The sequence below is a fragment of the Photinus pyralis genome, unplaced genomic scaffold, assembly GCF_008802855.1.
Source record: "Photinus pyralis isolate 1611_PpyrPB1 unplaced genomic scaffold, Ppyr1.3 Ppyr1.4_LG7, whole genome shotgun sequence".
Classification (NCBI taxonomy): Eukaryota; Metazoa; Arthropoda; class Insecta; order Coleoptera; family Lampyridae; genus Photinus; species Photinus pyralis.
In genome coordinates, this window is record NW_022170738.1 from 4193991 (window position 1) to 4221965 (window position 27975).

At 36.6% G+C, this 27975-nt stretch overlaps 1 protein-coding gene across 2 annotated transcripts; it reads left to right on the forward strand.

Annotated features, from left to right (window-relative positions):
- The first annotated feature begins 3013 nt into the window (after nucleotides 1-3013).
- On the forward strand, nucleotides 3014-7281 carry LOC116177327 (outer dense fiber protein 2-like). 2 transcript variants are annotated; one of them, XM_031496274.1, is made up of 11 exons: nucleotides 3014-3150; nucleotides 3204-3500; nucleotides 3549-3827; nucleotides 3880-4044; nucleotides 4090-4281; nucleotides 4331-4597; nucleotides 4647-4738; nucleotides 5422-5560; nucleotides 5608-5886; nucleotides 5936-6322; nucleotides 6367-7281. In XM_031496274.1, the coding sequence occupies exons 1-11, from the start codon at nucleotides 3145-3147 to the stop codon at nucleotides 7195-7197; spliced, it is 2934 nt and encodes a 977-aa protein (XP_031352134.1). In that variant the 5' UTR covers nucleotides 3014-3144; the 3' UTR covers nucleotides 7198-7281. The 2 variants fall into 2 exon arrangements, with proteins under 2 accessions (XP_031352134.1, XP_031352135.1); XM_031496275.1 differs by having other exon boundaries at nucleotides 3552-3827.
- The last annotated feature ends 20694 nt before the right edge of the window (nucleotides 7282-27975 follow it).

Consider the following 27975-nt stretch of genomic DNA (forward strand, 5'->3'; position numbering starts at 1 on the left):
TTATCAGAAACCAGATTGAATTATCATATACTTCTGACTCGCCTAAAAAGTAGAGTTTTTACTATCAGGTAGGTCATAGTGCTATCTAATTACGGACAAGTGCTTAGCAACAGCTTGCTATTTTAATTAGTTGTAATTAATTTGTAACTTTTAACAGCTCTATAGGAACCATCTCCGACGAAATGTTATGTCATAGCATTGAATAAGCACCTTTCAATGGTCATAGTGAATACAGAATTGGTGAATAAAGCCATAGAAGAAGTAAAAAGTGGAGAACTAGAGAGGAAATGAAGATTTATCAAAAATCACCCAGAAAACAATTTAAGTATTCCTACCGGAACTTAGGTGCGTTATCGGCGGCAAAAAAACAATTACACATAATAAAAACACAGAACACTTTACTCCTCGTCTACTACAGCAACTACAGTTTTTAGTAACGAAGCGGCTAGCTTAAAAGGCTTCTAGATAGCGGGTGCTCCCCAATGATGGTCGCCTTCACAAATATACGGTGTGGTCCACTGAACTATACTTATTCTGGAACGCGCGCTTCGTCGACCAGCGGGATCCGAGAGAGAGAGGGCCAAAAGGGGGATCGCTGTCCTATTCTCGCACATTTCCACTTGCATTCATTTCCCATTTGTAAGATGCAACTTCTATTAAAATCGTAAAAATCCGGCCACAAATATGAAAGATAGCGTTGCATATATGTGCAATCAATTTTTGACGTCCTACTTCAATTTCAGTTTATAAGAAGAATTTCATTTCAACGCTTTCATAAATAAGAAAGTTGACACTGCGCATGCGCAAACTTAAATTTTGAAACTGGCGCGGTGTTAGATTTTCCTTTATTGCAAATGCCTATGTATCAAATTTCATTTAAATGCTTCCATAAAAAAAAGTTGGCACTGTACATGCGCAAAACCAAATTTTGAAACTGGCGTTAGATTTTCCTTTATTCCAAGTGGCTATGTATCAAATTTACTTTTATAAATAAAAAAGTTTGCAATTCGGTTTATAAATGGTCGAGATGCGAAAAGGGCACTGTGAATTTTGAATCGATTCTACTCGACTAATGGCATTGCGTATTATATGCAGGCTAACGCTATGCCCATATTGAATTTCATGCAATTCATTTCTAAACAATAAAGTTATCGTTCATACGGACAGATAGATGGACAGACAAAGGAACAGACGGACGACAGACAGCAATACAAAATTATAAACGATCTCTAGGATCGTTAATAAACGGCAAAAGTGTGGAATTATGGAACATGTAAAAAATGGTTTTGGGTTTTTTTTACAATAACTTTTTTAGCAATAAACGCAGAAAAAATTCCTTCCTTGGTGCAAGCCTCGACACCATAACGAACCAAATAGCGAAAAAAGTAGAACAATAGCTCTTAAGATAAAGAACTAGTAGCGTCCCAACGAATGCCCGGACAGACGGACGGACAAAGTGGCCACAATAGCGCACTAGATAGCGCATGTTTTTTTAATTTTGTGGAAATGCGCTAAAAATCGTAGAGATCATTCCACGACTAAAAGATGCTGAAATGCGCGCCGGTGAATCCGAAATTTCGCAATTACGCTTTTCTGTTTTTTTTTCAATACCTACGGTTTTTTACCTATAACTGTTGACGTGCCAAAGTGTCTTCATCTATAGATTTTGACCTGATATAGAATCCAAATCGCTCAAATAATTGAAGATCGTACTCGCTTTATGAGTTTTTTCATTGCATGCGAAAAGTCGTTATGGTCCTTTTCAAATTTTGATTCCATGAAAATCGCATAAGATACAGGATACTTTACATACCTACTTTGTATGTAGCTGTAAAGTAAAAAAGTGGTTTGAAAGGTCAATGGGTGCCTTCACCAGACGAAGCGCTTCATGGGCGCCATCTAAAAGACGGAAATACTCTAGCAATATTTCGCGCGCCAGTTGCAGTCTGACAGCACTGTCAAGGTGTAAATACCACCGTACGTCCGACTGGAAAACGAATCGACCGGTTTAAAAAAATCAAACGTAAAAATAAAGGGCTTCGAAAGATCTTTCAGACAAGCTAGTACTCGATGCTCCTTGTCATTTAAAATTTTTAAGGGAATCTCCTTAGGGGCAGAGGATGAAAGGGGGTGAAGTAGTTTTTGGTTAAAATCCCCCTTGACAAATCTTTTGACGTGTCTCGGCGTTTTTTCCTTTAATAAGTGGTTTTCGATAAATCCGTGGTGGAAAGTTTTCAAATGATCACCCTGTATAGTAGCTATAGCATCGAGTGTGACGTCACGTGCGAGTCAAAATCACAGAATACCACTCTATATTCCCGCATCTGCGCAGAACGGTTGTTGTATACATAGGACGTTTCGTATTTTTGTCTATACTGCCATTTTTCTCTGTTGTTAGGTGTGTTGCCTAACCATAGGGATATGTTACCACACCATGCTGTAGGAAATACCGCATTTTAGAGTCTACAAGAGCCTATGAGAGCTTCATATGGCCTCTAGATTCTTTTAGAGCTTCTAAAGTCATTTTTAGTCTTCAATTAAAACACAGTCTTTACAAATTCCGTACATACCTGATTGACCCTAGCAATAATCAATGGCGCACTGAATGTATAAGACATATTTCATATGCTGGCACAAATATTTAAATGTTGTAATAATAAATAATGGAACTAGAAAATCGTACATTAACGATAATCGGTTTTATAGTCAAGTATCAATGCGATCTTCTGGTGCCGGCCTTTGCTATGAATTTTTGAATGCTTTAAGGGCTGTTTCCTCCTCGTGAATCCTATTGCAAGTCGAAGAGACGTTACTTTGTTGTTTCTCTTTGCGGTAAACACTTTTAGGGTTGATTTCACTCCGTGAACCCCATTGTAAGTCGATGAAAACGAAATGCTACTTGTTCGCGTTGGGGGTAACCATCTTACCCAGAAGCAGAGTGAAGAAATCTCACGGCTAGCTGCAACTAATTAATCTCCAAGTATCAACTTGACGTTTAGATTTTTGTTTTAGTATTTTTTTTACAACACTACATCTCAACCCTTTAGCTGCGTACATATCTACACTGAACCTGTTCTTCTTGGAATTAAAGAAATTACTGATGTGATCAATTAGCTCAAACTAAAAATCAAAAACAGGATCGTTATGAAGGTAATTTTGCTGTTAGAAAGTACAAAACGTATATCTCATGTTCTGCTTTTTAGAACAGAAAGTCGATTTCGTACCATAATTTAATATCTGGCGAATTTTCGGCGCCACCGTTTGACGATTTCAAAACGCACAAGAAAAGTAAACCGCACTCGTTAGAATTTTTAAAGAAAAGTTCAAAGCTACTACAGTCCTATAAGGCGGTATTTGTCAAACCGTCGATCTACAATTTTGGAGATGCCGACAGGGTTTTTCGGGAGTCTTTGAGGAATTACGACAGCTTTGATCCATCTAATATTTTTGGACATCTAAAGACGTTAAGAGGGAGCAATTCTGCAGCTCATCTGAAATCTGTATTATTATCTCATGTTCCACTTAAGTGTGTAACAAACCTGTTGTAGCAGAGGAGGTACGCGGGTAGTAATGTGAATAAACAGAAACCACGGTTTAAACGAAATAAGGTAATTGAAAAAGCAGCCGAAGAAAAGCAGGAACCTTCAGAAGCTGAAAGTGTTTACCATCAGTGTGAGAAACACGAAGAGGAAGACGAACTAGAAGTATTTTACTCCCCAAACAGTGAATTCGAGCTTTTCTTTAGTGATGATAATAGCGCTGAAGGTCTTGAGCCAGCAAGTCAAGATGCTGATGGAAGTGAAAACGAATATACAGTAGCCGATCACGTATAGATACGAACATGGCTAGGGTTACGCACTAAACTTGTTTGTTGAATAGGAACTACAAGAAGTGGAGGATTTGGTTCAACAAGCAGAAAGTGCTATAAGTGACGTGGTAGCTGAAAATGAAATGCTACAGGAAACTACTTTTGGATCAAACATAGAAGAATGTAAGAGTGAAGAAACGGTCCCTTTAGATGACAGTGTGCAACAGCCAGCTTCTGTAAGTGACTGTTAATATCGTCTGAGTGCACCATTCTGTTTATAGGTAACTGGAGATTATACCGAATACATAAGTAATGACACTGATGAAGAGACTATTGTAGCCGAAGATGCCAAGGGTGGTGATCCTAGCGTAGATGCCTTAGTAATAAAAGAACTAGAAGATGCAGAACAACAAGCAATGGATACCGTCAAAATTATTTACGACTTGAAACATCGGGTTGCGCAACTTTTGAGCGTGAGTAGTTCAAAGTACGCTGGAAAATCAAAATCAACTAAATCTGTAGAAAGAAAAAATGACCGAGGCGGAGGCAGGAGAATTAGAAGAGAAGAACAAACAATTGAGGGAACAGATGACCTTATTTGAAGCAAAAACCAAGAGGATTCAGTTCCTTATTGATAAAGCCAGTGTGTTTGAGGATATGATATCATCCACACCGCGAGTGACAGCGAATCAAAATGAACACGTATTTCCTAAAACCATTACGGAAAATGATATCTCCAAAATCATTGTCTGCAACGATAAAAATAAACCTAGTTTTCCGGTACAAATGGTAACTTTTTTAGTTCTTAGTCGCGCATGATATATAATGATTCTTCTAGAGTGTATTACCTCAATTTGCCAAGCAGCTCAGCGAAAGCTACTCCATGCAAGAAAAGTTAGCTGCGGAGAACGCCGATTTGGAGGATAAGAGGTTAATAACTAATTACCACTAAATACTGCATGATGGCTGGCCACTTTTCCCACAAAGATTTAGCATACCGAATATTCCCACTTCTCGTAGATGATCACTATTTAAAATAAGCACTTGACATTCGTATATGTCAATCATTGAAAAGTCTTTCTTTATCAGGGGCGGACTGGGTACTTACGGTCCAGGTGGAATTGCATAGGTTACGGGCCATTAAAAAGTATTAGTGTAATGAAGATGGCGGGGAGGGGTGGGGGAGGGGGTGCAGCTCTGCTTTTTTGCTTCATTTTAAAGTATTCCTTTTTCGAAAATCAATTAGAATATAGTTTTTTTATTGCAGCTGATAATTAAAAGTAACAAAATATACATAATCCAAAGCCAAACGAGGCGCGTCGCTTGTAATTGTGTTTCAGCACTTTAAAAATACGGCAAAAAAGATAAATTCATTGTAAAACACTTACATAAAAACAGAATTTTTTAATGAACAACCTAACATCAACCCCAATGAGAGAAACGTGTTAAAAATTTATTAATAGTGCAAGAAACTAAACACAGCACAGATTTCCAACGGGCCAATACGACCTACAGGCCAGTTGGCAATCGTCACCCGCCTTCCCGGGCCAGTCCGCCCCTGTTCTTTATAAATTCGGCACAAAGCAAATTCTTATATTCTCATATTAAATTAGGTACAAATTACAAGAAGACCTCCTCAACAAGGATTGCGCAGTTGATTGCCTTCAGAGAAAACTGCAAGCGCTGCAGACTGAGCTGCGTTTGGTTTGCAAAGAAAATTGTTTACTGACAGAGAGGCTTAATCGCATTGAGGTTTAATTTAAACACGCAGTACGCTTACTATCTCCAAAATCTTACAGTCGTCCCCCAACCCACCGACGCAGCAGCATAGCCCCGAAAGATCAGAGGAACCTTCCGAGAAGATGCCTTGTGAGCCAAATAGGGGTCCATGCTCGATTGATATTGAGGCGCGGTTGCAAGATTATTCCGATACAACACAGCAACTTGAAAAGCAACTCTGCCAAATGGAGCTTGAGGTTCGTGATATGAAGAGTGAGTTAGCCTTCGTACAGAAAGAAAGGCAAAACTGCAAAATGTTAGCCGCCCCACCATCGCCATGTATGCCTTCACCATGCCACGTAATGTGTAAATATGTTAATACACCTGCTATATGGCAGTAATTCTTAGATTGGCTTTGGTGGCCCAGACAGGGTTGCTGTGGAGCAGCAGTTGAGGGAATTGCGGGAGCAATACAACAGATTGCAAGATGACTATAAGGGTAAGTTGACGGAAGTGGCCGGGCTTCGTGCCGACACAGAGAAATTGAAACAAAACGCCAAGGATGCCGAAGAGGCAAGAAAAATGGCAGAAGATAAGGTAAAGGAGTATGAAAGAGATGTCAAGAACTTTAGGTCAGAACAGACAAAGCTTATTGGCTCAAAAGAGCAGCTAATAGAGCAAGAACAACAACTCAACGTGGCCAAACAGCGGTTTCGTGACGCACAAGACGAACTAGAAGAATTACGCGCATTGATCCAAGATCAACAGGCGCAACTCGATGATTATAGGAACAAGGTTCGTACATTGCAAGGAGTATTTGCTACTAAACGCATTTTTAGTATCTGCAAGCTCAACAACAAGTTGAAGAACAGCGAAGACAAATCGATGTAATGGAAATGGAGAACAACAGAATAAGCGAACAGGTTAACCTTGAAATACAACGAGTGAAGAATCAATTCCAAGAGAAGATCCAAGAGCTCACCCCACTTCCGGATATTTTAATGGCGACACAGCTAAAACTGAAAGAAGCGCAGCAAATGCATTTACTTGCAGAGAGAAACAACGATAATTTAATCCACGAGCTGCAAGCCTTAAAAGATAAAGCATCTGCAATGGCGGATCAGTTGGAGAAAGTACGAAGTGATCAACAATTAGGAGTCGATGAAAAAATTGGTCTGCAACAGAAACAGCAGCAATTGGAGCTTAAGATTTCGAAGACCGAAGAAGAAGTTGACAGATTGCAGAAGGAACTTGTGCGCACCGAAGAAATTGTCGACCAAAAGGAGAAACGAGTCCAAGAAAAGTTGCACGAGATCGCCCAGCTGGTGGCGCAGCTCGAGACCGTTCGCGAAGAATCGGCCAGGCAAGTTGCGAGGACGAAAGATAGATGCGAGACTGTTAGGAGATCAATGCAAAATAAAATTGCCGATTTGGAAAGGGAGCTTGCACAAAGCAGGGCGCAGGCGAGAAGCGCGCAGAAAGATCGCGATGATATTCGGCAGAAAATGCAAGCTCAAATAAACACACTCAATGAAAACTTTCAGGATGCGCAGATGCGTATAAGAAATCTTCAAGGGCACGTTAATTTCCTGAAGAATTCCTATACGGCCGTATTTCCGAATAAAATTGGCGACGGAATGGATTCCTGTGACTGCGGAAACGCCTTTTAACATTAATATCTTGCTCGATTTTAGCTATAAAGATTTCTTTCCTCAACGCATGTAAATAATTTAAAAATACAATTGTCTACTCCATGCACATGTGTCTTATCTTGCCAATGGAAAAATGGAAGCATTCGCATTGTCACCTGCGCATCTTGGAGTTGGTTCGCTTATTCGGGAACAACGGTAACATTTTTGGAGAAGTTGTGAAAAGGTATGTAATAATAATAATATTGCCTTTATTTAACAAAAAAAAAGAAAATGAACAAAAAGAAAAAGTTAGTGCAAGGTGAAGTTCAGATTGACAATAAAATAATGCCATGTTCTTCCACTTAACCTTTGAATTCCGATTCACGAAAAAAAGAAGACAATTACATTATAAAAATAAGTATGAGGAAAGATAAGAAAAAAAGAGATAAATATAAATTGCATCAAATTAGGTGTACCGGTATAAACTACGGAATCGGAAAGCGGCAATAACGAATGCTGCTCCTCTCCCATTATTTACACTTGTATTTGTAGATATCATCCTTATAGTAAAATCTGACGAAATCGGCGCTTTATCTTAAAGTTTAGACTTAAACGATGAATTGTATAAATATATACCTACTCCGCGCTATCATCAGTTTTTTGTCATTTAACATTCGGTTATAATAGACGTACCTATCCAACTCGCTTTCCTTGCTCTTATTCAATTACAATGACCCGCTTCATTTACATCATCCCGAATGTACACACGTAACGCAGTATTAATTTACATCTGAATTGCATTTCTAACCGCACCTGTTACTCAATATTTCTAATTTCCGTTTACCTTCCTTACGATTAAATTAAAATTTGTGTTATGAATAAATGAAATAATTAATTTCCTTACAATGCTTAAACAAACATTACATTTAGATTATGCATTTGTACTACGCTATACAATTTTCTGTGCTTACGGAAGCGCGTTACAACACGTCCTTCAATTTTCGTTTAGCCCGCTTAGTTTCTTTTTTAAAACTTCTTTAATTAAGAAAATGACACATTACTGTCTAGGAAATATCGAAGGGACCGACTACTTTAATTTTTGAGGCAAGTACTAACGAGTTTTGTATTAAATTTTACCCATAAAAGTCTGGTTATTGAATGCTTGCCGGTGTGACGTCACGCGGCGATTCTATCACAGAAAGGCCAATTTGCTACGGTCTTTATTGTACAGAGGGTCCCATTAATAATGGTCACAGGCCATTACTACCCTTGATTTTAAAGTATTTACAGCGGATATTTTGCACCCAATTTTTTTCTGATCGTTTTTTAATAACAAAATCTCGATTTCAATTAAAATTAAAAAATTTCGAACTTGCCCATTCATTGATGAATTGGTCTGTATAAATTACAACTTGCCTTCATGGTATTCTAATGAAAAGTCTCATCGAAATAAATTGGTTTCTACAAACTATTTCCTGCACGATTCCTTTTCGAGAGGGTGTTCATAAAAGGCAAGTGGACCGTCTGGACGGGAAACATTGACTGGTGATGTGTTTCAGTGCGGTAGGATTGTACTATTAAAGGGTGGAAAGATCGTCTGGGCGAGACACTTAAGTGAATATCTCAAAAATGTTGGAACAACGGAATGTACTTAGCGTGGATTTTGAATGTATACCAGTTTGAATGTTTATGTGTAAAGAGTCTCATTACCAATAATCGTCTACGAAAAAGCGACAGATCAATAAAGTATGTTAATTACTACTACTATAACCCAACCAAGCTATTTCGGTTTAAAAAATGCGCTTTATTTGCACAAGAGTATACAATTTATAGTTGTTTAATTATCATCCCCTAAAAAACTCCTCAGTGTATGAAAGTCATCCAAAATGTGTTTATGGCCTTTTATTGGTCCCGATTTAGTGATTCTCACAAGAAGCAATTATTGTTGTTTTGTGTTGCGCAAGACTTTAAATTTTTGTTCTTGTATGACGTAACGTAATCGCCGATACCCATAATTTTAAAGACATACCTACCTACCGTCCAGATCGATTTACCCTATGTATAGCTGTAGATTTGTCGAAATTTTATGGAAACCATCCGTCATATTTCCTAATTATACAGATCTTTCAGCTCTTAACAATACAATCTTGAAATCCATACTGACTACATTAGCGGAAAAAACAATTATTTATACAGATGGCTCTAAGACGGAAAACGGAACAAGCATAGCACTTTTTGTCCCGTATACCAATACAGTAGGTACCTACTACAATACAAAATTCCAAATGTACCTATATGTTCAGTTTTTATGGCTGAAGCCGTTGCCATAGAAAAAGCTCTTATATGGTGTTTGAGAAATTAAATATCAGGAGCGATTATAAGATCGAACTCAAAGTCAGTGTTGGAAGCTCTCTTCATTTCGCCTCTCAAACAATATAAAAATAGTGCCATATACATATACATTTTTCGAGTGCCACTATGGGGATCTCGCTTATCTTAAGAGATAGACATTTGGTTAAATGAGGGCATTATATTCAGATGAAAATCTCAACTCAACTAGTTCCCTGCCAACGCTCTAACCAGACAAATGGATCAAACTGTCATACTTTTGTTCACGATAAAAGAACGTTTTGTTTTTCCAAAGCACTCTTCCCGAAAAATTAAAAAGTGTCTGAATAAAGTTTTTTTGCGATATTTTCAAAACTACTAAAGATATTTTTAATTTCTTTTCAGATTATTATTCAGCACGAAAATTCGCAACTTTGCCCCCATTTAACCAACTCTCTATCTCTTCAGGTAAGCGAGATCCCCATAGTGGTACTCGAAAAATGGACACCGTGTATATTCAATATAAAAAGTTACTATATTATTTTAGCTCATCCGAAAAGAAAATTACATTCATATGGGCGAAAACTCATGTTGGAATTACTGGGAATGAAAGGGTAGACCGAGAAGCCAAAAATGCTACCAAAATAAGCGACACTATGAACCATAGGGTCGAATGCACAAAAGTTAATCAAGCTGTTAACTCATTTGTTTCAATAAAAAAATGACATTGGCCTTGATTAAATTAGTTAATTTAACGGAACTGTTAAACCCCGATTAAGCTAGAATTCGTATGCACAAAAAAGAATTAGCATTAACGGCGCCGTTAAGCAGCCTCTAATCACGGCAAAATTTAACCGGTGCTCGTCGATTGATTTAAACTGACAGTTTGTACATAATTTTCGATTTGAGCTTGTGAAAAGTAATTTTTATAGATTAATTAGGCCTATTCTATAGTATTTTATTTAAATAGAAAATATATTCATTTCTTTAATTGACTCGCGTAAACGCTTTTTCTAAAATTCTTTTCCATGAGGAGGGTGTAGTATTCCAGTAGAGCATTCTTCCACTTTTGAAGGTGGTAGTTTTTTTTAATTGCTGCAAACTGACCTCTTATTTTGGATTTGGGGTCTCCGTCTTGGAGCAATTATTCCACGTTTTGGAGTACATTGACGGTCAGGTGCGGAAGAAAATGAAAAGGCTAGGTATTTTAAACCACTTCAAGAATGATTGCTGGTGCGGAATGTTCCAATAGCAATAACGACTCGTCATCTTTAAAACAATGATTTATTATGCAATTTCAAACTTTGATTTGTAACATAATAAGAGGCTTTACCATAACACTCTGAACACTCATTATCGATAGCACTTGTGTCGGTGATGCTACTTTCGATTCCTCCTCCAGTTTCCTTTCTCCCTACCTCGGAAATCAGAGGTTAGGTTACTTTTTCACACTTTTTGGCAAGTAAAGCTTCTTCTGGAAACTTTTATACCCTAATGAATTTATAAACATTAAACATTGCTTATATTGCTCGATGCATCCGCTTTTTTCGCATTTCGTTTTATGATGTAATAAAAGTGCTTCAATTGCTTTACTGGTTTTTGGTGTTTGATTCGGAAATGAAATCTTCTGTGACGAACTCCCATAGGCTTGATGTTTCAGAAATGCGGAAGTATCTGAGAGCTCGTCATCCTGGATTCTAGTTTATATTATGTTCCTTATGTTCCTTACTATAAATGAGAAAAAAATGAGTATTCGAAATTGATATAAGACTGAAGGCATGCAGCATCGAGAGGTGTAAAGGTGAGAAACTTTATCAGGAAGCAGTGCTTAATTTATGATATTTTAGCTACTGTAATAAATTATTCTAGCAGTTAAAAATATATGTTGGAATGAGCTCCACTTTCAATAAAATTAAGCACTTGTTTTTTCCTGTAGATATCTTAAAAAGAAATTTTTTTTTGTTTTACTCACATGTATTGAATGCTCATGTATATCATTTTGTATGGGAATAAAGTCAATTATTATTATTATTATTATTATACTCGATGGAAGTTTAACCGGAACTTTTATTGAACGGTCTCAGAACAGTCACTAATTACTATAATAAGAAGGTAATATTTGCTTATGATTCAATCAATTATTTGCAGGAAATGTTCTCTCTGTAGGTACTTCGGTAAAGATTTGGCCACGGATCTTTTTTCCATTGTTAACACAAACATATAATAGTTGATTATTAATTACAGATAAGAAAAAAGAAAAGCCTTCTATACGATCCAAAAAGTAGGCTTTGTAAAAAAATGTTGCCGGCGCCAATTTTTACCAAATATTTAATCAATGCTTAATCACCTTGGTTAGTTAATCAAGGAGTCTTTTTGTTTTGTGCCTACCAATCTAATTTAATAGTTTATATTTAATAATAACGGCCAGTTGCACAAAAAAAAATCCAGGATTATTATTTAATCCCGTATTAAGACATTTGATTGGCTTTATATTGCAGTAGGCAGCCAATCAAATGTCAAAATTCATGTTTAAACTCAGATTTGACAAATAATGTAGGATTTTGATTATAATTCGCTTTCCTGCAACCGGCCGTCAAAGGTTTAATTTAATTATACTGATTAACTAACTAACTGCCTCATTAGTTATTGTTTGTGCATTCGGCCCTTTTGGGATATTACTGCTAATTAAAATATTTTTACCCAAAATCTTTATTTATGCATTAATTTTCTTGGGAAAGTCGATTGCTCAATGTCCAAGAAGTGGTCCATGTGTATTTTTGGAAACCAACATATTTTTGGGCAACAAATCATCGTAAGCATCGTTATATATGTGCCGATTTTCTTTGGAAGAAGACGTCGTATCGGCTTCGAGTTTGCGCTATATGAAAGCTCATGGGTTGGAATCAATCTGGACATGTGCCACTATCGAAAATTTATCACTTTATCGCCCAAAATCGATCTAAATCCTCATTTATGTGCCAATTTTTTTGGGCGAAAGACCAGCCTTTTCATTTTACGCCTAAGAACAAGTGTGCTTTGTGGTTTGGCAGGAAATCAATGCATAGACAGGCGGACTGATAGGGATCTAAAATGCAGATTTTTCTCATAAAAGTTGGAGGTCATGCGTATAGATAAAAAATGAGTTACTGTCAAGTCGCCTTTGGAAGTTCCAGTTAAGTACGATTTATCATATAAACAAAAATTCCAGGTGACTCGACAGCAACTCATACTGATCGCATAGTATATAGCGCCCATAGGAAATAAGAAGCTTCTATATCTAGCGTGTTATGTAAATTCTGATAACAGGAACCTACCGATTGAGCTAGGGAAGATAAAAACGACATTTGACATTTTCAATTTTTCGGTTATGTCTCAGCTATTTTCAAAGATTTTTCAAATATTTTGGTCACAAAAATGGCAAACTTTGCTCCCATTTAACCTACACTGTGGTGAGACACGAATTTCAACTACCCTGTATAATGGAAAATAAGTAAAGGCATAAATATTCTTATAAATAAGAAACTTAGCATTACGCAATCTGAAAAAGGTGGTAAAAAAGATAATTAAAATGATAATATACCTATGTATTATTATTTATGCGCCCAGGACTCATTCGTCTGTGGCTGTCATAATCCTACTCAGTGAGCTTCAGGTAACGATAGAAAACAAGTTGTAAATCAGCATTTTTGGTAATACAAATCAGTATTTTATTAGCAGAGCGTGAAATTATCGATCTCACGAGTAATCTACCCCAAAATAGACTAGAGCCAGCACATCCTACACTATAGCAGAATGCTTTTAGTATTTGAAGTCTCTTATAGCTATTGCAATTGCTGAGATCTCAGCTCAGCCGAACAGTCAGTTTGGGAACAATCCAAACATTTTGCACAATCAAAGGATCTAGGACGATCGGCAAAGTTTTGTCGTGTATCTACAAGCGAACATCGAAGACATAAGCGCGAATCCCAATAGCTGGCCCTAAAAATAAACCAGACAATTGTAATCGCATATGCAATTTCTTCAAAATTTCCATTGTGGATTACTAAAATGAAAACTAAAAAATCCTTTGATGCTTGTATTACGTTTTCCAGGTTTTCACATGCCCGCCCGCTCGCACGAAACTACGCTGGCGAAAGTTCAGTTACGCTATCCCTAATCGTTTCTACTGAGCGAAAAATTCAATTTACAATTAGTTTCTCTACCCTTGTACTCCCACAAATATTTCTTTCTTGTTTTTGGCGCTGGTTCTCTAAAATTTTCCAGTAAGCCCTTCTAACGAAACGTATATGAAAATTATGAGTAGGTATATTAAATCGAATCCCCCCATTATAATTCCCGTCTGCGCGAACGTTGAGATTTAGGATACGTGGTGCTTCCGATTCGCGTTTTCTGTAATTTGTATTTAATTACCGATTGCAGAAGTGTATTGGATTATAGTATGTCGAGCTTTTGCCCTTGTCAATTTCGATCGTGCACGTAAAACGAGCGAAGGGGTAAACTTAATTTCCACAGAAAAGGTTACGTAAAGATTAATTTTGTGAAATCCCGTCAGTATGTAAGGGTAGAACACTTAGTTTTCACGAACGAGTGAAAGCAAATGAGAAGAAAGTGGATGCGTCGGTAACCTTTGGTAGTTTTTATCGATTCAACTTTAATACGCACAGCATGGACTTATTGGTATCCCAATTACTGGCGCAGATTTACCATGTCCATTGTAATTTAGATTTGTTCGCGGTGACATGCAAATCTATTGGGATTAATTAAGGGACAGGACGACTCACTTTAAACCATTTGCAAACCTTTATTCCACTTCACAACGATTCTTATTGTCGAATAGTTAGCACTACATTCATTTTATGCAACGGGTGGTGTTGGAAACGCGTTGGCCATACGCAATGAAAACCTTCATTTTGGTGTTCACGTTCGAATCGAAGTGTAAACAAACAAAAAGACCACAGGTAAAATACGCTCTCAAATTAGTTGACACAATAAAGGAGATATAAATACGCTTAATCTATTTATTTTAATCTTGAAGCGCTTGCGCTATTGAAGTACTCAAAGTTTTTACTGCATGACATATCTCTACAAAGTTCTGTACTTTACGTGCACTTTTATAAAAGTTTATCAAGCCTTAAAAAAGTTAACTGGCCCGAATTGGAACTTCCCCTTAGGAAAAAGACCGCGTGCTTGCTTATTCGGGTTCTAACCTGCACGAAATGCACAACTAAAAAGTTGTAAACTTTGTTTTTAAAAGACGGACTCGTGAGTTCTAAAACGATGTGCGGGAATATTTAAAGTGTACACACATCGCGCCACCGGCAAAAAGTTTAGTTTGATTTTTATTTTTAGCACCGATCGGTTTTGTTGTTTAATAAGTGATTTCGTACCCACTGATAATGCGAGCAACGTAAAAGTAAGTGCAAAGAACAATATAAGCAGGGGGTTGATTATTGATTTTGTTTGCAGGCTGCGCAACAGACTACTTTATAACTAAAGTACTTCCATATTGGATCATGCTCGTAAGGGTCCGGGGTCTAAAACTTTTTTATACGCGTTTACAACCCCTTTTCTTTAACTAACTTCTTAAAACTTGCTAAAGTACCCTTACAAGGTTTTTTTTTGAGTGATATGATGCAGTCGGAGAAGTTTTCCATCTGTCCAAATTTTAAGGTCAGTCGTAGTTTTGAACTTTTCAGCGTCTTATCTGAGCTTTCTAACTGTGTTGAGCTTTCAAATTGTTAGGTTATGTGTGCATTCGACGCGTGATTACGTATAGAAAATTTATTGGGATTTTATTGAGGGAGGATGAATCATAAATGCGTTTAGCAATTTGCTTTTTTTGTATCTTTATTGGAGACTCACTTTCGGACCAACTTTTCGTAATTTACGCGCTCTTACTTCACAGGTTGTTTTGATAGTAATTAACATGCGCGTAGCTACTATAAGGTATGTCAAACTTTTAATTTATGTTCTTTTCCCACTTTTGATTTATAATGGAGGGCACGATCGAAGCTGCCTTTTTTTGGTCCACAATAATTGTAAACATAATGCAAATTGATCAATGGCAGGTTCTATATTAGATAAGGGAGACTACAGTCGGGGGAGGGGGAGATTGTTTTTTTCCTTTATTGCAGTTTACCGTTCTTTTATTACTCCCTTCGCCGAAACTTCTCAAAACTTTCTTGTGAAAGTTTTTTCCAACCCGACAGATCCCCTGGACGGTACACATTTAATGCGAAAATGACTTCACGTTTAATTTCGTCGGGCACGCGCTAGGTAATTAAAATTTTAAAAATAAAGTGAGAGACCGAGTAACGAAGCCTGTTAATTATATATTAACGCTTGGCATTTTTTTGGCAATTACTCAAGTGGTATTGTTTTTCCAAAAAATGTTGGCGTGATTTGTGAATGTCCAAAGTCAAAGAATGAAAAATGTGACAAATCCGTTGCATTACTAACACGTCGTTGGTCATCATGAACACTTGTTGCATAGGACGTCTGCCCTAGTTTACATGGATAACCACGGATAGTTCAAAATCATAATGCGTTGAAGTCTGGAACGATTGGAAAACGTTTGCGCACATTGAATATTTACCAAATATTTGCAGACGTATCGACTACTAACTGTACACTCCCTGTATATTGTAATGATGGAAATGTGAAAATCCGGCGAGGAATAACGTATGTTCTAACAGTTTTGGCACAAAATATTTATCGGATTTTTTTAATGAAGAAATTTATTTAAACCATAACTATTTATCATAAATTACAACTCATAACTAAACTACACAATCGAATTATGTGAAGTGGCCCATTCTGCTCTACCAGACGCAAATTTCTTCGAATGTGTCTCATGAGGTCCTGGACGGAATTCAAATCCATTTCTCTCAGTTTTTCGTAAATTCGCCGTCTTAATTGTTCTTCATCTTGGGCTTCCCACCCAGCCTCCATGATAAACTAGCTCACATGAACTATCATTTTACCACCGAGGGATTAAAAGGTAAATGAGGGAACAAAATGAAACGAAACTGAATTTAATAATAATTACATCAAATGTTCACGTCACCAATTAAGGAAATTAGGAAAATGATCGAATACCTCCCATTTTGACATAGGAAATTATGTTAACTTGAGTCAGTGGCGCACTTCTGCCTACTGGGGGGGGGGGGGCATATTTTTTTACAGCAACTACTCTGTTGCATATGAAAATTAGTAGTTGTCATTAAAAACAATATGCCCCCCTTGGCCATGCAGAATACGCCACTGACCACAAATTTAAAACACGTATGTAGCAAACTTTTTATAATTTTGGATACCGTAAAAAGTTTCTTTAAAATAAAATGTTGAGAACGATATTTGTACTCAAAGACATTTTCGTATTCGGTATTACTGACTTTTGCAGTTACAAAAAATATCATGTAATGTTGCAATTGTTGCAATTGCTACCCTCGGATCATAATTCCTTTTACTATAAAAGATACCGAAAAAAGTCTTAGAGCCAAAGTGTGCGCAATCACCGCCGGCATGTTTCTAAAATATTTTTGAACACCAGGGGCGTGCTGTTTCTTGTGGCGTATCAAACTTGCATTTTTTTAACTGGAGTACCCCATATTTTAATACTGATTTGGAACGTATTTGTACAGCGTGTTTCAAAATGAATAGAGGGGTTTCAACATGTTATAATATTTGATAGATGAAACTTACAGCCACAAGTGATATATCAAATGAAAGAGAAACTCAAACAGTTTTTGTTTGTTGGCATCAGTGCGTATGTTTCCGCCGCAATCCGCTAGAAAGCGCTAATAGCAAAGATGGCGACTAAAGAACAGAAAGCGTTTTGTGTTTTACAGTTTGCAAAGACGGAATCTGTTGTTACTGTGCAACGTGCGTTCCGGATTAAGTTCGGTTGTGCTCCTCCAGGTGATAACAACATTCGTAGATGGTATCATCAGTTTCAAGACACTGGCTGCCTTTGTAAAGGCAAGAGTACGGGACGACCACGAACTAGTGAAGAGAGCGCTGAGCAAGTGCGTAATTCGTTGACGCTTAGCCCTATGAAATCCGTTCGGAAGGCTAGTCGTGAATTAGCAATTCCTGTGACGACTGTTTGGAGAGTTTTACGGCGACGCTTACAGCTACGTCCTTATCGTTTGCAGTTGTTACAGGCTCTGAAGCCTACCGACCATCTTTTACGTGCCAACTTCACTAACGACATGTTGTTGCATGACAATGAAGATTTTCTGGATCTTGTCGTCTTCAGTGATGAATCGACCTTTCACCTTAGTGGTCGAGTTAACACCCATAATGTTAGGATTTGGGGCTCAGAAAATCCCCACATGATGGTACAAGTGCAACGAGACTCTCCTAAATTGAATGTTTTTTGTGCCATATCTCGGCAGAAAATTTATGGTCCTTTCTTTTTTGGTGAAGCAACTATCACTGGTACTTCTTATCTGGATACGTTACAGCAATGGCTCTTCCCTCAACTGACACATGATGAACCACAAAACTTCATCTTTCAGCAAGATGGTGCGCCGCCTCACTGGCATAATGAGGTACGCGATTGGCTTAACCTAACTGTACCCTACCGCTGGATTGGCCGTAAGGGGCCTAATGACAGGGCTTGTTTCGCATGGCCTCCACGGTCACCCGACCTAACCCCGTGTGATTTTTATCTTTGGGGGTTTATTAAGGACCGTGTGTATGTGCCTCCACTGCCAGCCGACCTTCCCGATTTAAGAAACAGGATTGAAACAGTTGTTGCAGCAATTACTAATGAGACACTCATCAAAGTTTGGGAAGAACTAGTATACCGTCTTGACGTATGCCAAGTGACGAATGGTGCTCACATTGAACACTTGTAGGCTATTATGTAAAACTGTTTGAGTTTCTCTTTCATTTGATATAACAATTGTGGCTGTAAGTTTGATGTATTAAATATTATAACATGTTAAAACCCCTCTATTCATTTTGAAACACGCTGTACTTATTTTTGTATGTAACATGTTATAGCCCTAACTTTAACGATTTCGCTGTTACAACCTTTTTTCGTCAAAATTTGAATATTTTTTCGGAGAAACTAAATCGCACAGGCGGCTGATTTTTGAATTAAGGCACCTCTTCCACTGTTACATATTTTTTTTAGGTACTTGATGGAAAAAATAAAATTTTTGATTGACTTTCGCCAAATGTCATATTTTGTACCTCTGGGTAGCCACTGATATAAACAAAACCACACGTTTCATAAGAAAATTTTAGAGAAAAACCAGGTCGAAACGCAATTTTATCTCTCTGCCGAATCCAAGTGTGGCATGATGAAACAAAAGTTGTGCAATTCTCGAGGGTAAATACACAAGAGCTTGATTTTTAATCGGATAATTTTATTTTTACACAAAAGTTTTGCTGCAACGGAAAAAACTAGAGACTTTTTTCCAGGAGGCAACAAAATTTGAATGAATTCAAAATAAAATTATCGCGATTTAAAACCAAGATCGAGTGTATTTTACGGAGATTAATAAAAGACAGTAAATTTTACAACCACTATATATTTTACGCATTCCTACACGCATATTTATCGCTGATAAAAAGCTACATATAGCTTTAAATCAGATAAAAAATCATCTGATTGGTTAGAATGTGAAACAATCACCAAGTTGATTGGTCTAATATTAATGGAGAGTATTAATCACAATTATCACCTTTTGAAACCGTGGATCTGAATGTCTTCTGCCAGGATATCAAATTTAAAACGGTAAAATCAAAATTTTAAAGTAGTCAAAAGCGATCACTTATTTATTAATATATTCTGTTAAAATTTTAACCACAGATATTTCTAGTAGAGACATACATATCGCATATAGCAAAAATGAGATGTGCGCATGCGCAGTCCATGCGCGTTCGTTATTTATAAAGGTATTTCTTTACAATTTTAACCATAAATGCTTCTAGTTCAAAATTTTAACCACAGATGCTTTTAGTAAAGGCCAACGCATTGTATATTCGAAGCATATATAATTATTATAGGTTACGAACGGAGTTGTGTTATACGAAGAATGATTGGAAAAATCGCAAAAAGAAAATTCATATCACGAAATAAGTCAAAAACTTTTGAATGTCCGTACAATTGCATTAACCTACAGATTTTTTGAAGATATACAACTTTCAATTGCAATATTATTAAGTGTGGAACCCTCTCATTGCAACAATCGCCTAACACAGTGAATAATTCTCACTGTCCATCAACTGGACCTTAGTGTTTATTAAAATTCGAGTAAAAAGCTCCTAAGATGATTTTCAAGATTTGCTTCTAGTCTGTAAGTGTAGGTACTAAGCTTAGTAATACTATTTCTTAAAATTACTAAAAAAGGTTCACAAGAGTGCTCTATCTAGGAAGATTTGTAACTAAGAGTGTGTCTTAAAAAGCCCTTTTTGAGTGAAGGTTTTAAAAAAATATATAATATCTCCGTGACTCAGGGAATATATCTAAAAGCCTGTCTGTCCAAGAAATAGTCTAGTCTAGTCTTCTCAGTTGGTAGTCTAGTGGCTTAGTCACTGCATTCATTTCCTAAAAAGATTGCTGAAAGATTTCTTGCGACCTTTTCAGTCTCCTAGGATAACTTCCAAAAAGGATTAAACTCTGACTGAGAAGTTAGCGATGGAATTCCAGAATACAATTTTGTGGTTATGGTGGATTTATGCTCATTACATTATGTACTAAACATTAACTATTAAGATACACGTGCTATACAATCAGATTTCACATGCACAGTTGAATTCACGGGTCTGCGTCATTAGTTTGTGAACCAATCTCAAACGAGTTCTTTATTCTCTATTACATATCAACACATGAGCGAGACAGAGATGGTAACAACGTAAAATAGTTGGAAATTGGTTCACAAAGTAGGGGCACAGGGCTCACCTTTCATGAATTCAACTGTAATGAGCTATCGATTTTAAATTTTGATCAACCGATGCTAATTGTATTAAAAAACAAAGTTTCGTTTTGAGTATTTTTTAAAAAGCTTTTATATTCTGATAGCATTTGGAACGAGCTATTGATATCGATTTTAAAACACAATCGTACCCAAGGAAAAAAGTCGCTGCACGGTAATATGCCAGACTATCACCATTTTGTACAAATGTGTCAAGCACAAATATGCGATGCTCAATTGTCCACCGCTGTATCGCTACTGAAACGGCGTCGAATGGGCAATGGCGACTTTAATGCTTGCAATAGTCCCAAAACCGTCAGTCACCCTGTATAACGAATGCGAACTACATAGGACAGTTACCATTTTTGGTTCATTAGCGGTGAAATAACTACACTGAATTTTTAACAATAGCTCTTTATGGCAGAGGAAATATACTGGCGCGCTTAATTCATTTGCCCTTGGTCCAAATACGGTCGTTTAATTTATGCTACTAAAACGTACGTATGATAATCTTTAATTAGTCCGATTACACAATAATCCTTTCTTGTAGTGTGATAAACTGACACATTCAATTAACTCGCCGTATCCAACTGGTAAAGTTCGCGTATATGTACTAGAACTGTCGTAACGTAATCATTCTTTCTAACCCGGAGCCCGAATCTGTGTTTACTTTTAGTTGCACAGTTAACAAACCCGTTATTCAAATCCAAATGATTTTTTCTTTGTAACTGAAAAATCGATATTCCCGATAATATAATCGCTACATACCAAAATGTCTGAAATTCATCGCTCTACTATATTATTAATATGCAAAATTTTGATGGAAGTTGTATTTTAAGAGACCATTCAAATAACTTGCGCTTGGTTTGCCATTTTGAAGTGTGTAACGTTTTTCCCACCCAAAAAATGGTTTACATATACAAAGTGGTCTTTCAGTAGCTCTAAATGCTTGATGATCAATATTTCGTACGCGAATCCTTCTGACTATTTTATGTTGTTTTACGATGTATTTATTCACTAGTTATATAAACGAGTGAAAATGTTATTGTGCTATCTCAAACGGCACAATGGAAACTCACATTGGTTCCAGTACGTACTAAAGTCAATTCGTTAATCCAATGAAGAATTATTTTCACAAGCCGCAATTATAATAATTATTCTTCACACAGAAGGATGAACGTAGGTAGGTACATTATATTTGCTTATAGGTATAAAAAATAAGCTATACCCTCGAAGTAAAGTCTCTGGCAAACTTGTTGATTAAAGTGTAAGAAATATTTTTCATAAAACAATTTTCTGTAACACGCGTTTTCTTCCATTTTCAAGGAAAGGCTGTGGTAACACGTAAAGGTAAATATCTTATTGTTTCTTGATCATTAGTCATACAATACCATGATATATGAGAGGCATTTAGAATGTGTAAAATGTGATTTAGATAAAACTTAAAAGCTGCATCCCGACGAAGATTTAAACTTCAGGCTAGTACAGCCCATATTTCACAAGGGAGTAGGTACACAATTTTAAAGCTTAATAAATTATTTTAACTTATATAAAATATAAAGCATCTGGCGCATGTTTATAATCATACTTCATATCTTAAAAAATACATCATCCGCGCCCCTTAAAATATAACCTATTTTAGAGATCCATTTACAGAATCTTACTTTTATACCTCTTCCCATTTTCTTTAATAAACGAGCAGGCTAACTTTGAAACTTTTCCCGTCTTCGTGGCTCCAGTAAAACTTTTTGTGCTTGTTCTTCCCGTCTCGTAGTTATGTTTACCTTAATTTCAGGACGGATGAGGTAATTCTATTTGCCTTTTAGACCCATCAAATTCAGAGGAACAAAATATCGATTTAGCTAATGAGTCATTATTGCTAACGCTTTTATGTACTTACTTACCTACGCGGGCGTAATTACTAATAAATTGCAACTTTTTTAACATCCTCCTTTGGCATTATCGTTTCTGCATATTAATTTTCCCTTCCAGCGTAAACATGAATGTAATTTAATTTAATCGAAACGACTAAGGTAGAGAGCTCCTTCGCGTGTTCTTTCCACATATTAAGGTTTGTTTGGTTTAAATAGGGCAATTATCATATTTTAGCAATCTTGAAATTCTTGAATAAAATTATCCACCAACTTTACAAAGTCTACTAAAATCTTAAACACCGGACGCATTTCAGCGTTTTAACTTCAGCTGAAACATTGCACAAGAATAGTGGGCAGAGCAACCTATTGTCTCTTCTATACGTATAATGAAGCCTTTCCAGAAATTTCATTCCCTTTACAGTTACGTTAGGTAGGTACTTTGCAATGCCTGATTTGATCAAGGATAACAATTAATTGCGAAGAAAGAATTATTCCTAACTAACGATTATAATAATTTTGCCAGGACACGTCCAGCATCCGCCACAACTAAAAATTTCGATAAGAGTTTAATTTTTATTAATATGAGAAAACTCGGCAGCCTTGACCGTGTCCACAATCCCAAAGAATTATGTTTTAATGAAACACCTGGCATAACTCTGGGCATCAACAGAAAAATTTAACATGAAAACTCTTATTTCATCGGTCGATATTTACAGATGAAAAAAATGTATTAGAAAAAATCAATCAATAAGGCTGAAACAAAAAATAGGCACTCAGGGCCAGAGTACATACACCACGCCACAAGCGATCGATTGAAAAAATTAATTAAAGGACTATGAATTACCTTGAAGTGTTAACAATTCAAAATATCCGGTCATAACTCCGATTTTCATTCCATGAAGCACAAATAAAAACACCAAATGATGATACTCTGGAGCTTCACTTGTTTGATTGCACTTAAATTTCGATTTAGACGACACTTTGTTTATTGTAATTGATGTAAAATGGGCTCTTTAGTGGTGGAATTGTTTAACACTTGGTCTTGAAGGCCTTATGCGATAACTGCTCGATAAACACAACACTCTGACCAACTCTTTCGTAAACTTCACTTCTTTAATTATTTACATCTTCTTTAATTTGATTTAAACGTGCACTTCAACGCTCAATTACCGCAAAACGGGCAATCACCAAAACGTTTCACCTTCCACCAACACAAATAACAACGATTAACGTCCACCACCAAAAAGCTTCGATTAACGTCCGTCTTATCTATTTAAAACAAGTTCCCTTCCCGAATCATTCCCCCTTTTTTTCAAAATTAACGGGTCGTCGAATAACTGACACAAAAAACATCTGCTTATCTAACTAAATTAGGTTTACGCAGCGATAATACTCTTATCGCAACGACTGGAGATAACATGAGATGAATTTCTACAAAATATTTCTCAATGAACAATAAAATAAAGCCAAAATAACAATTTAAACAAAAATTCTACTACAAATCAAATTCGATTTGAAATTCGAATAACATGATCGAAATTGTGTTCATTCTAAATCAGCGAGCAACATTTAACGTCAAAAATAACTGAAATTAAACGCATACAGGGTGATTCACAATTACTGTAGGTGGTGAAAGCAAATATAACGTCCGCAGAACGTAGTTTACATTACATTGGCAAGAAAGTGTTTCGGAGCGGAGGTTTCCACGGTCACTGTCATTGAGATGCGAGCGACTTCCGAATAGGACCTTGTCAATGTCGAACGAAAAGTCAACATTTCGTGCACTTTTGTAAGGATTAGAACCAGAAACAAAAAACATTCTTTGCCCCATTCTCCCTTCTTCTACAAAACAAAAATCCGAATGGGCTTTGAGATCTTCAAGCACCGAAACAATTTCAACGGTAACAACGGATGGTCACTTTTTCCGCCCCGGAAATCTGTTATCCGATTGGCTGATGTACCACTTCCGCTAATTTCTCCTGAGGGAATAGGTTTAAATAGCAAGATATAGCCATCTAATTTTCCACCGTGTGGGCGTGCGTAATACCAATGTTGGTAGCTTGGGATAAGGATTATGGTTATGTTTTTAATTCACGGTGTAAAATAATACGAGGCGTATGAAATTCCTATAGTCGATGAGAGTAAGAGAAACTGAGACTACTATAAGCTCATTCTAATTTACACTAGCGAAGTTTTCGTGGGCGTAGAAGATAGATCGCAGAGGATTCAATTTCTTACAAAAAGTCCCCAAAAGCATATGTCTGTGTTCGATCGTTTTTAAAATTTCCAGACTATCGGTCACTTTTAAAAATAGTTATAGCGCACACGGACAGACAGACGTCCGGACGGACAAAAATTAAAAGCTATAAAAAGTATCTGGGGATCTTTACTAAGAGTAGGTATAATAGGTAACACGGACGAACGATCCACAACAAGATATATTGCATTGGGGGTAAAAAATGACTCCCCACTTTTTCGACGGAAATAATTTTTTGAGGCACCAGGAATCCGAATCACAAAATCTCGATGATGTCGGTCTGTCGGTCCGTCTTTACTCTCATTTCCGGCTAAACGTCTGAACCGATTTTGGTACACATATTCTTAGACATAAAAGGGCAGAATCGCTCATGCGCTGGTGTGCCATACTTGGTCTTCACCAACTTTAAAATGAATCGGCGTAGAGAATCTTACGCCACCTTAAGACATTTCAAGCTCAGCCTTTGGGATTGTAAAAACTACCATGCAGCATTTTGTAGAATCTAAAATGGATCGGACAGTGGATTAGGAAGCTACACATCAATTTTAAGCCAAGGAATCAAACGGTATCAAAGAAGTTATCTAAAGAACGATTTTGAATGCATCGACGGAATCCCTCTTTTACATTTAGGAATTGAATTACATGCTTTTGACCCGTAACAGAGTGATAAACCTTTTTGTAAAATAAAAGCTCATAAACTAATAAAACTACACGAATTTCTCAGTCATAGGAAAGGCAAAACTTTGGAACACTGGCCTTGTCTTATTTTATAAAGACATTTGAAGTTGTGCACTCAGTTGTAGTTCGCATATTGTGCATATTAGGGGGCATTGTATGCCGGATTAAACGCAATTTCTACTTCCTCCTGCATTCCAATCGATGACACAGTAATAAAATGACCAGCATAAAATAATCACGCAAGGCATCAGAAAAAAGTTTATTCTAATCGGTATTCAGTTGTTTACTACAATATCACTTTGAAAGTTTGCATTGTTTAGAAAAGTTTCCAAACTTCCGAAACTTTTATAATAAGATATTGATTTTGTACTCAAACCAAACTAAAAACTTTCATCGCGATTCGTTCTTGAAAGATATTTTATTATTGTTGCAGTGAAGAGATGGCATCGAGGCAGAAGAGACAAAGTCATTCAATTCAAAGCCTATTAGAAATGCCGTCGACTTCGAGAACTAAAAGATCCTCGCCGCCCGTTTCAATTAATGAAGTGGAAAGGAACGTTATGGCGACTCCGAAAAAGGTAGGTGAGTTTCTTGCATAGTTTTACTGTCAACGCTCGATGTAATTTAAGAAAAGGGCTTATGCTTATCATTCAAAGCTATAGTGATGTATTTTGATAATATGTACTAGCAATTCCTAAGGGCGAATTTAAGAAGCAGCTGCAACCGGGCGTTGCTCTATATTTATATTCCCATTTTTCATTGGTAACCCTGAACTTTAGGTAAAATCTCCAGAAGTTCCACGCTTCGCTACACAAAATAATAACAAGTTAAAAAGTAATCGTAAACGATTTGCATAAAGCGCATTTCCACCTGCATTCATTTCCCATTTGTAAGATGCAACTTCTGTTAAAATCGTAAAAATCCAGCCACAAATATGAAAGATAGCGTAGCACATGGACAATCCATTTTTGAGGTGCTACTTCAATTTCAGTTTATGAGAAGAATTTCATTTCGATGCTTTTCTAAATAAGCATGCGCAAACCTAAATTTTAAAACTAATGTTAGATTTTCCTTTGTTCCAAGTGCCTAAGTATCAAATTTCACTTAAATGGTACCATAGATAAAAAGTTGGCACTGCGCATGCGCAAAATAAAATTTTGAAACTGGCGCTAGATTTTCCTTTATTCCAAGTGCCTATGTACGAGTATCACATTTCGTTTAAATTCTTCCATAAATAAAAAAGTTGGCACTGCGCATGCGCAAAACCAAATTTTGAAACTGGCGTTTGATTTTCCTTTATCCCAAGTGCCTATGTATCAAATTTCATTTAAATTCTTCCATAAATAAAAAAGTTGGCACTGCGCATGCGCAAATCCAAATTTTGAAATTGGCGTTTGATTTTCCTTTATCCCAAGTGCCTATGTATCAAATTTCGTTTAAATTCTTCCATAAATAAAAAAGTTGGCACTGCGCATGCGCAAAACCAAATTTTGAAATTGGCGTTTGATTTTCCTTTATTCCAAGTGCCTATGTATCAAATTTCATTCAAATACTTTTATAAGTAAAAAGTTTGCAATTCGGTTTATAAATGGTCGAGATGCGAAAAGGGCACTGTGAATTTTGAATCGATTCGATTCAACTTTTGGCATTGCGTATTATTATGGCTAAATCTATGCCCATATTGAATTTCATGCAATTCAGTTCATAACTAACGGAAATGTAAAAGCGATCGAACATTTCTAAACAAAGTTATCGTTCACACGGACAGATAGATGGACAGACAGACAAAGGAACAGACGGAGAGACCAACCGGCAGGGGACAGATAGCAATGCAAAATTATAAACGATCTCTAGGATCGTTAATAAACGGCAAAAAGTGATAAAATTTATGGAACATGTAAAAAACGGTTTTTTGTTTTTTTTTACCAATAACTTTTTTTGTAACGGTACAGAAAAAAATTCCTTCCTTTGGTACAAGGACTCGACACCATAAACGAACCAATAGCGAAAAAAAGTTTAGAAACATTAGCTCTTAAGATAAAGAACTAGTAGCGTCGCAAAGTTAGCGGACGGACGGACGGACAAAGTGGCCACAATAGCGCATTTTTTTTTTATTTTTGTGGAAATGCGCTAAAAAGCGTGTGAAGTCGCAACACAAAAACGTGGGGCTATCGCCACCTAATTAGAATTACTAATAGTCCAGGCTATATAATATTTTTTTACAAAAAAAATTAGTTACCGGGCGAAACCGGGGTTTTCAGACAGGTGAAATGAATTGAAATTGGGAAAAAATAATTAAAACAGCTGAATTTTTCCGCGGGTGAAATCACAGGGATTGAAAGGGGTGGAAAGTGGTGTTTTGCAAATTGTGGCAAAACTATTAATTTTAGACGAAAATGTTCAATGTAAAAGTTATAGAGATTAAAAAAATGAGCAACTTTTGTATCTAAAAAACCACCACGTTTTCTTCAAAGGGATGAAAAATCTATTTTTTTCATTGTACAGAGGTGCGCGGGGTAGCAAAATTTTCGGAAAGACATATTTTAATAAACAAAAATAAAAAAATATTATTCTTATAGCAAAAATTCGAGAAAATCGCCAAAAACTGGAAAAACAGTTTTAAGATATACACGGTTTTTGACATGTTAAATGAAAATGTTGGATGTTAATAAAGATTTTTTCGAAATCTGTCTTCTTGCTTCTCTTTAATGTTTGCTTAAATATTCTTTTTTGTGATCTTATGCTCAAC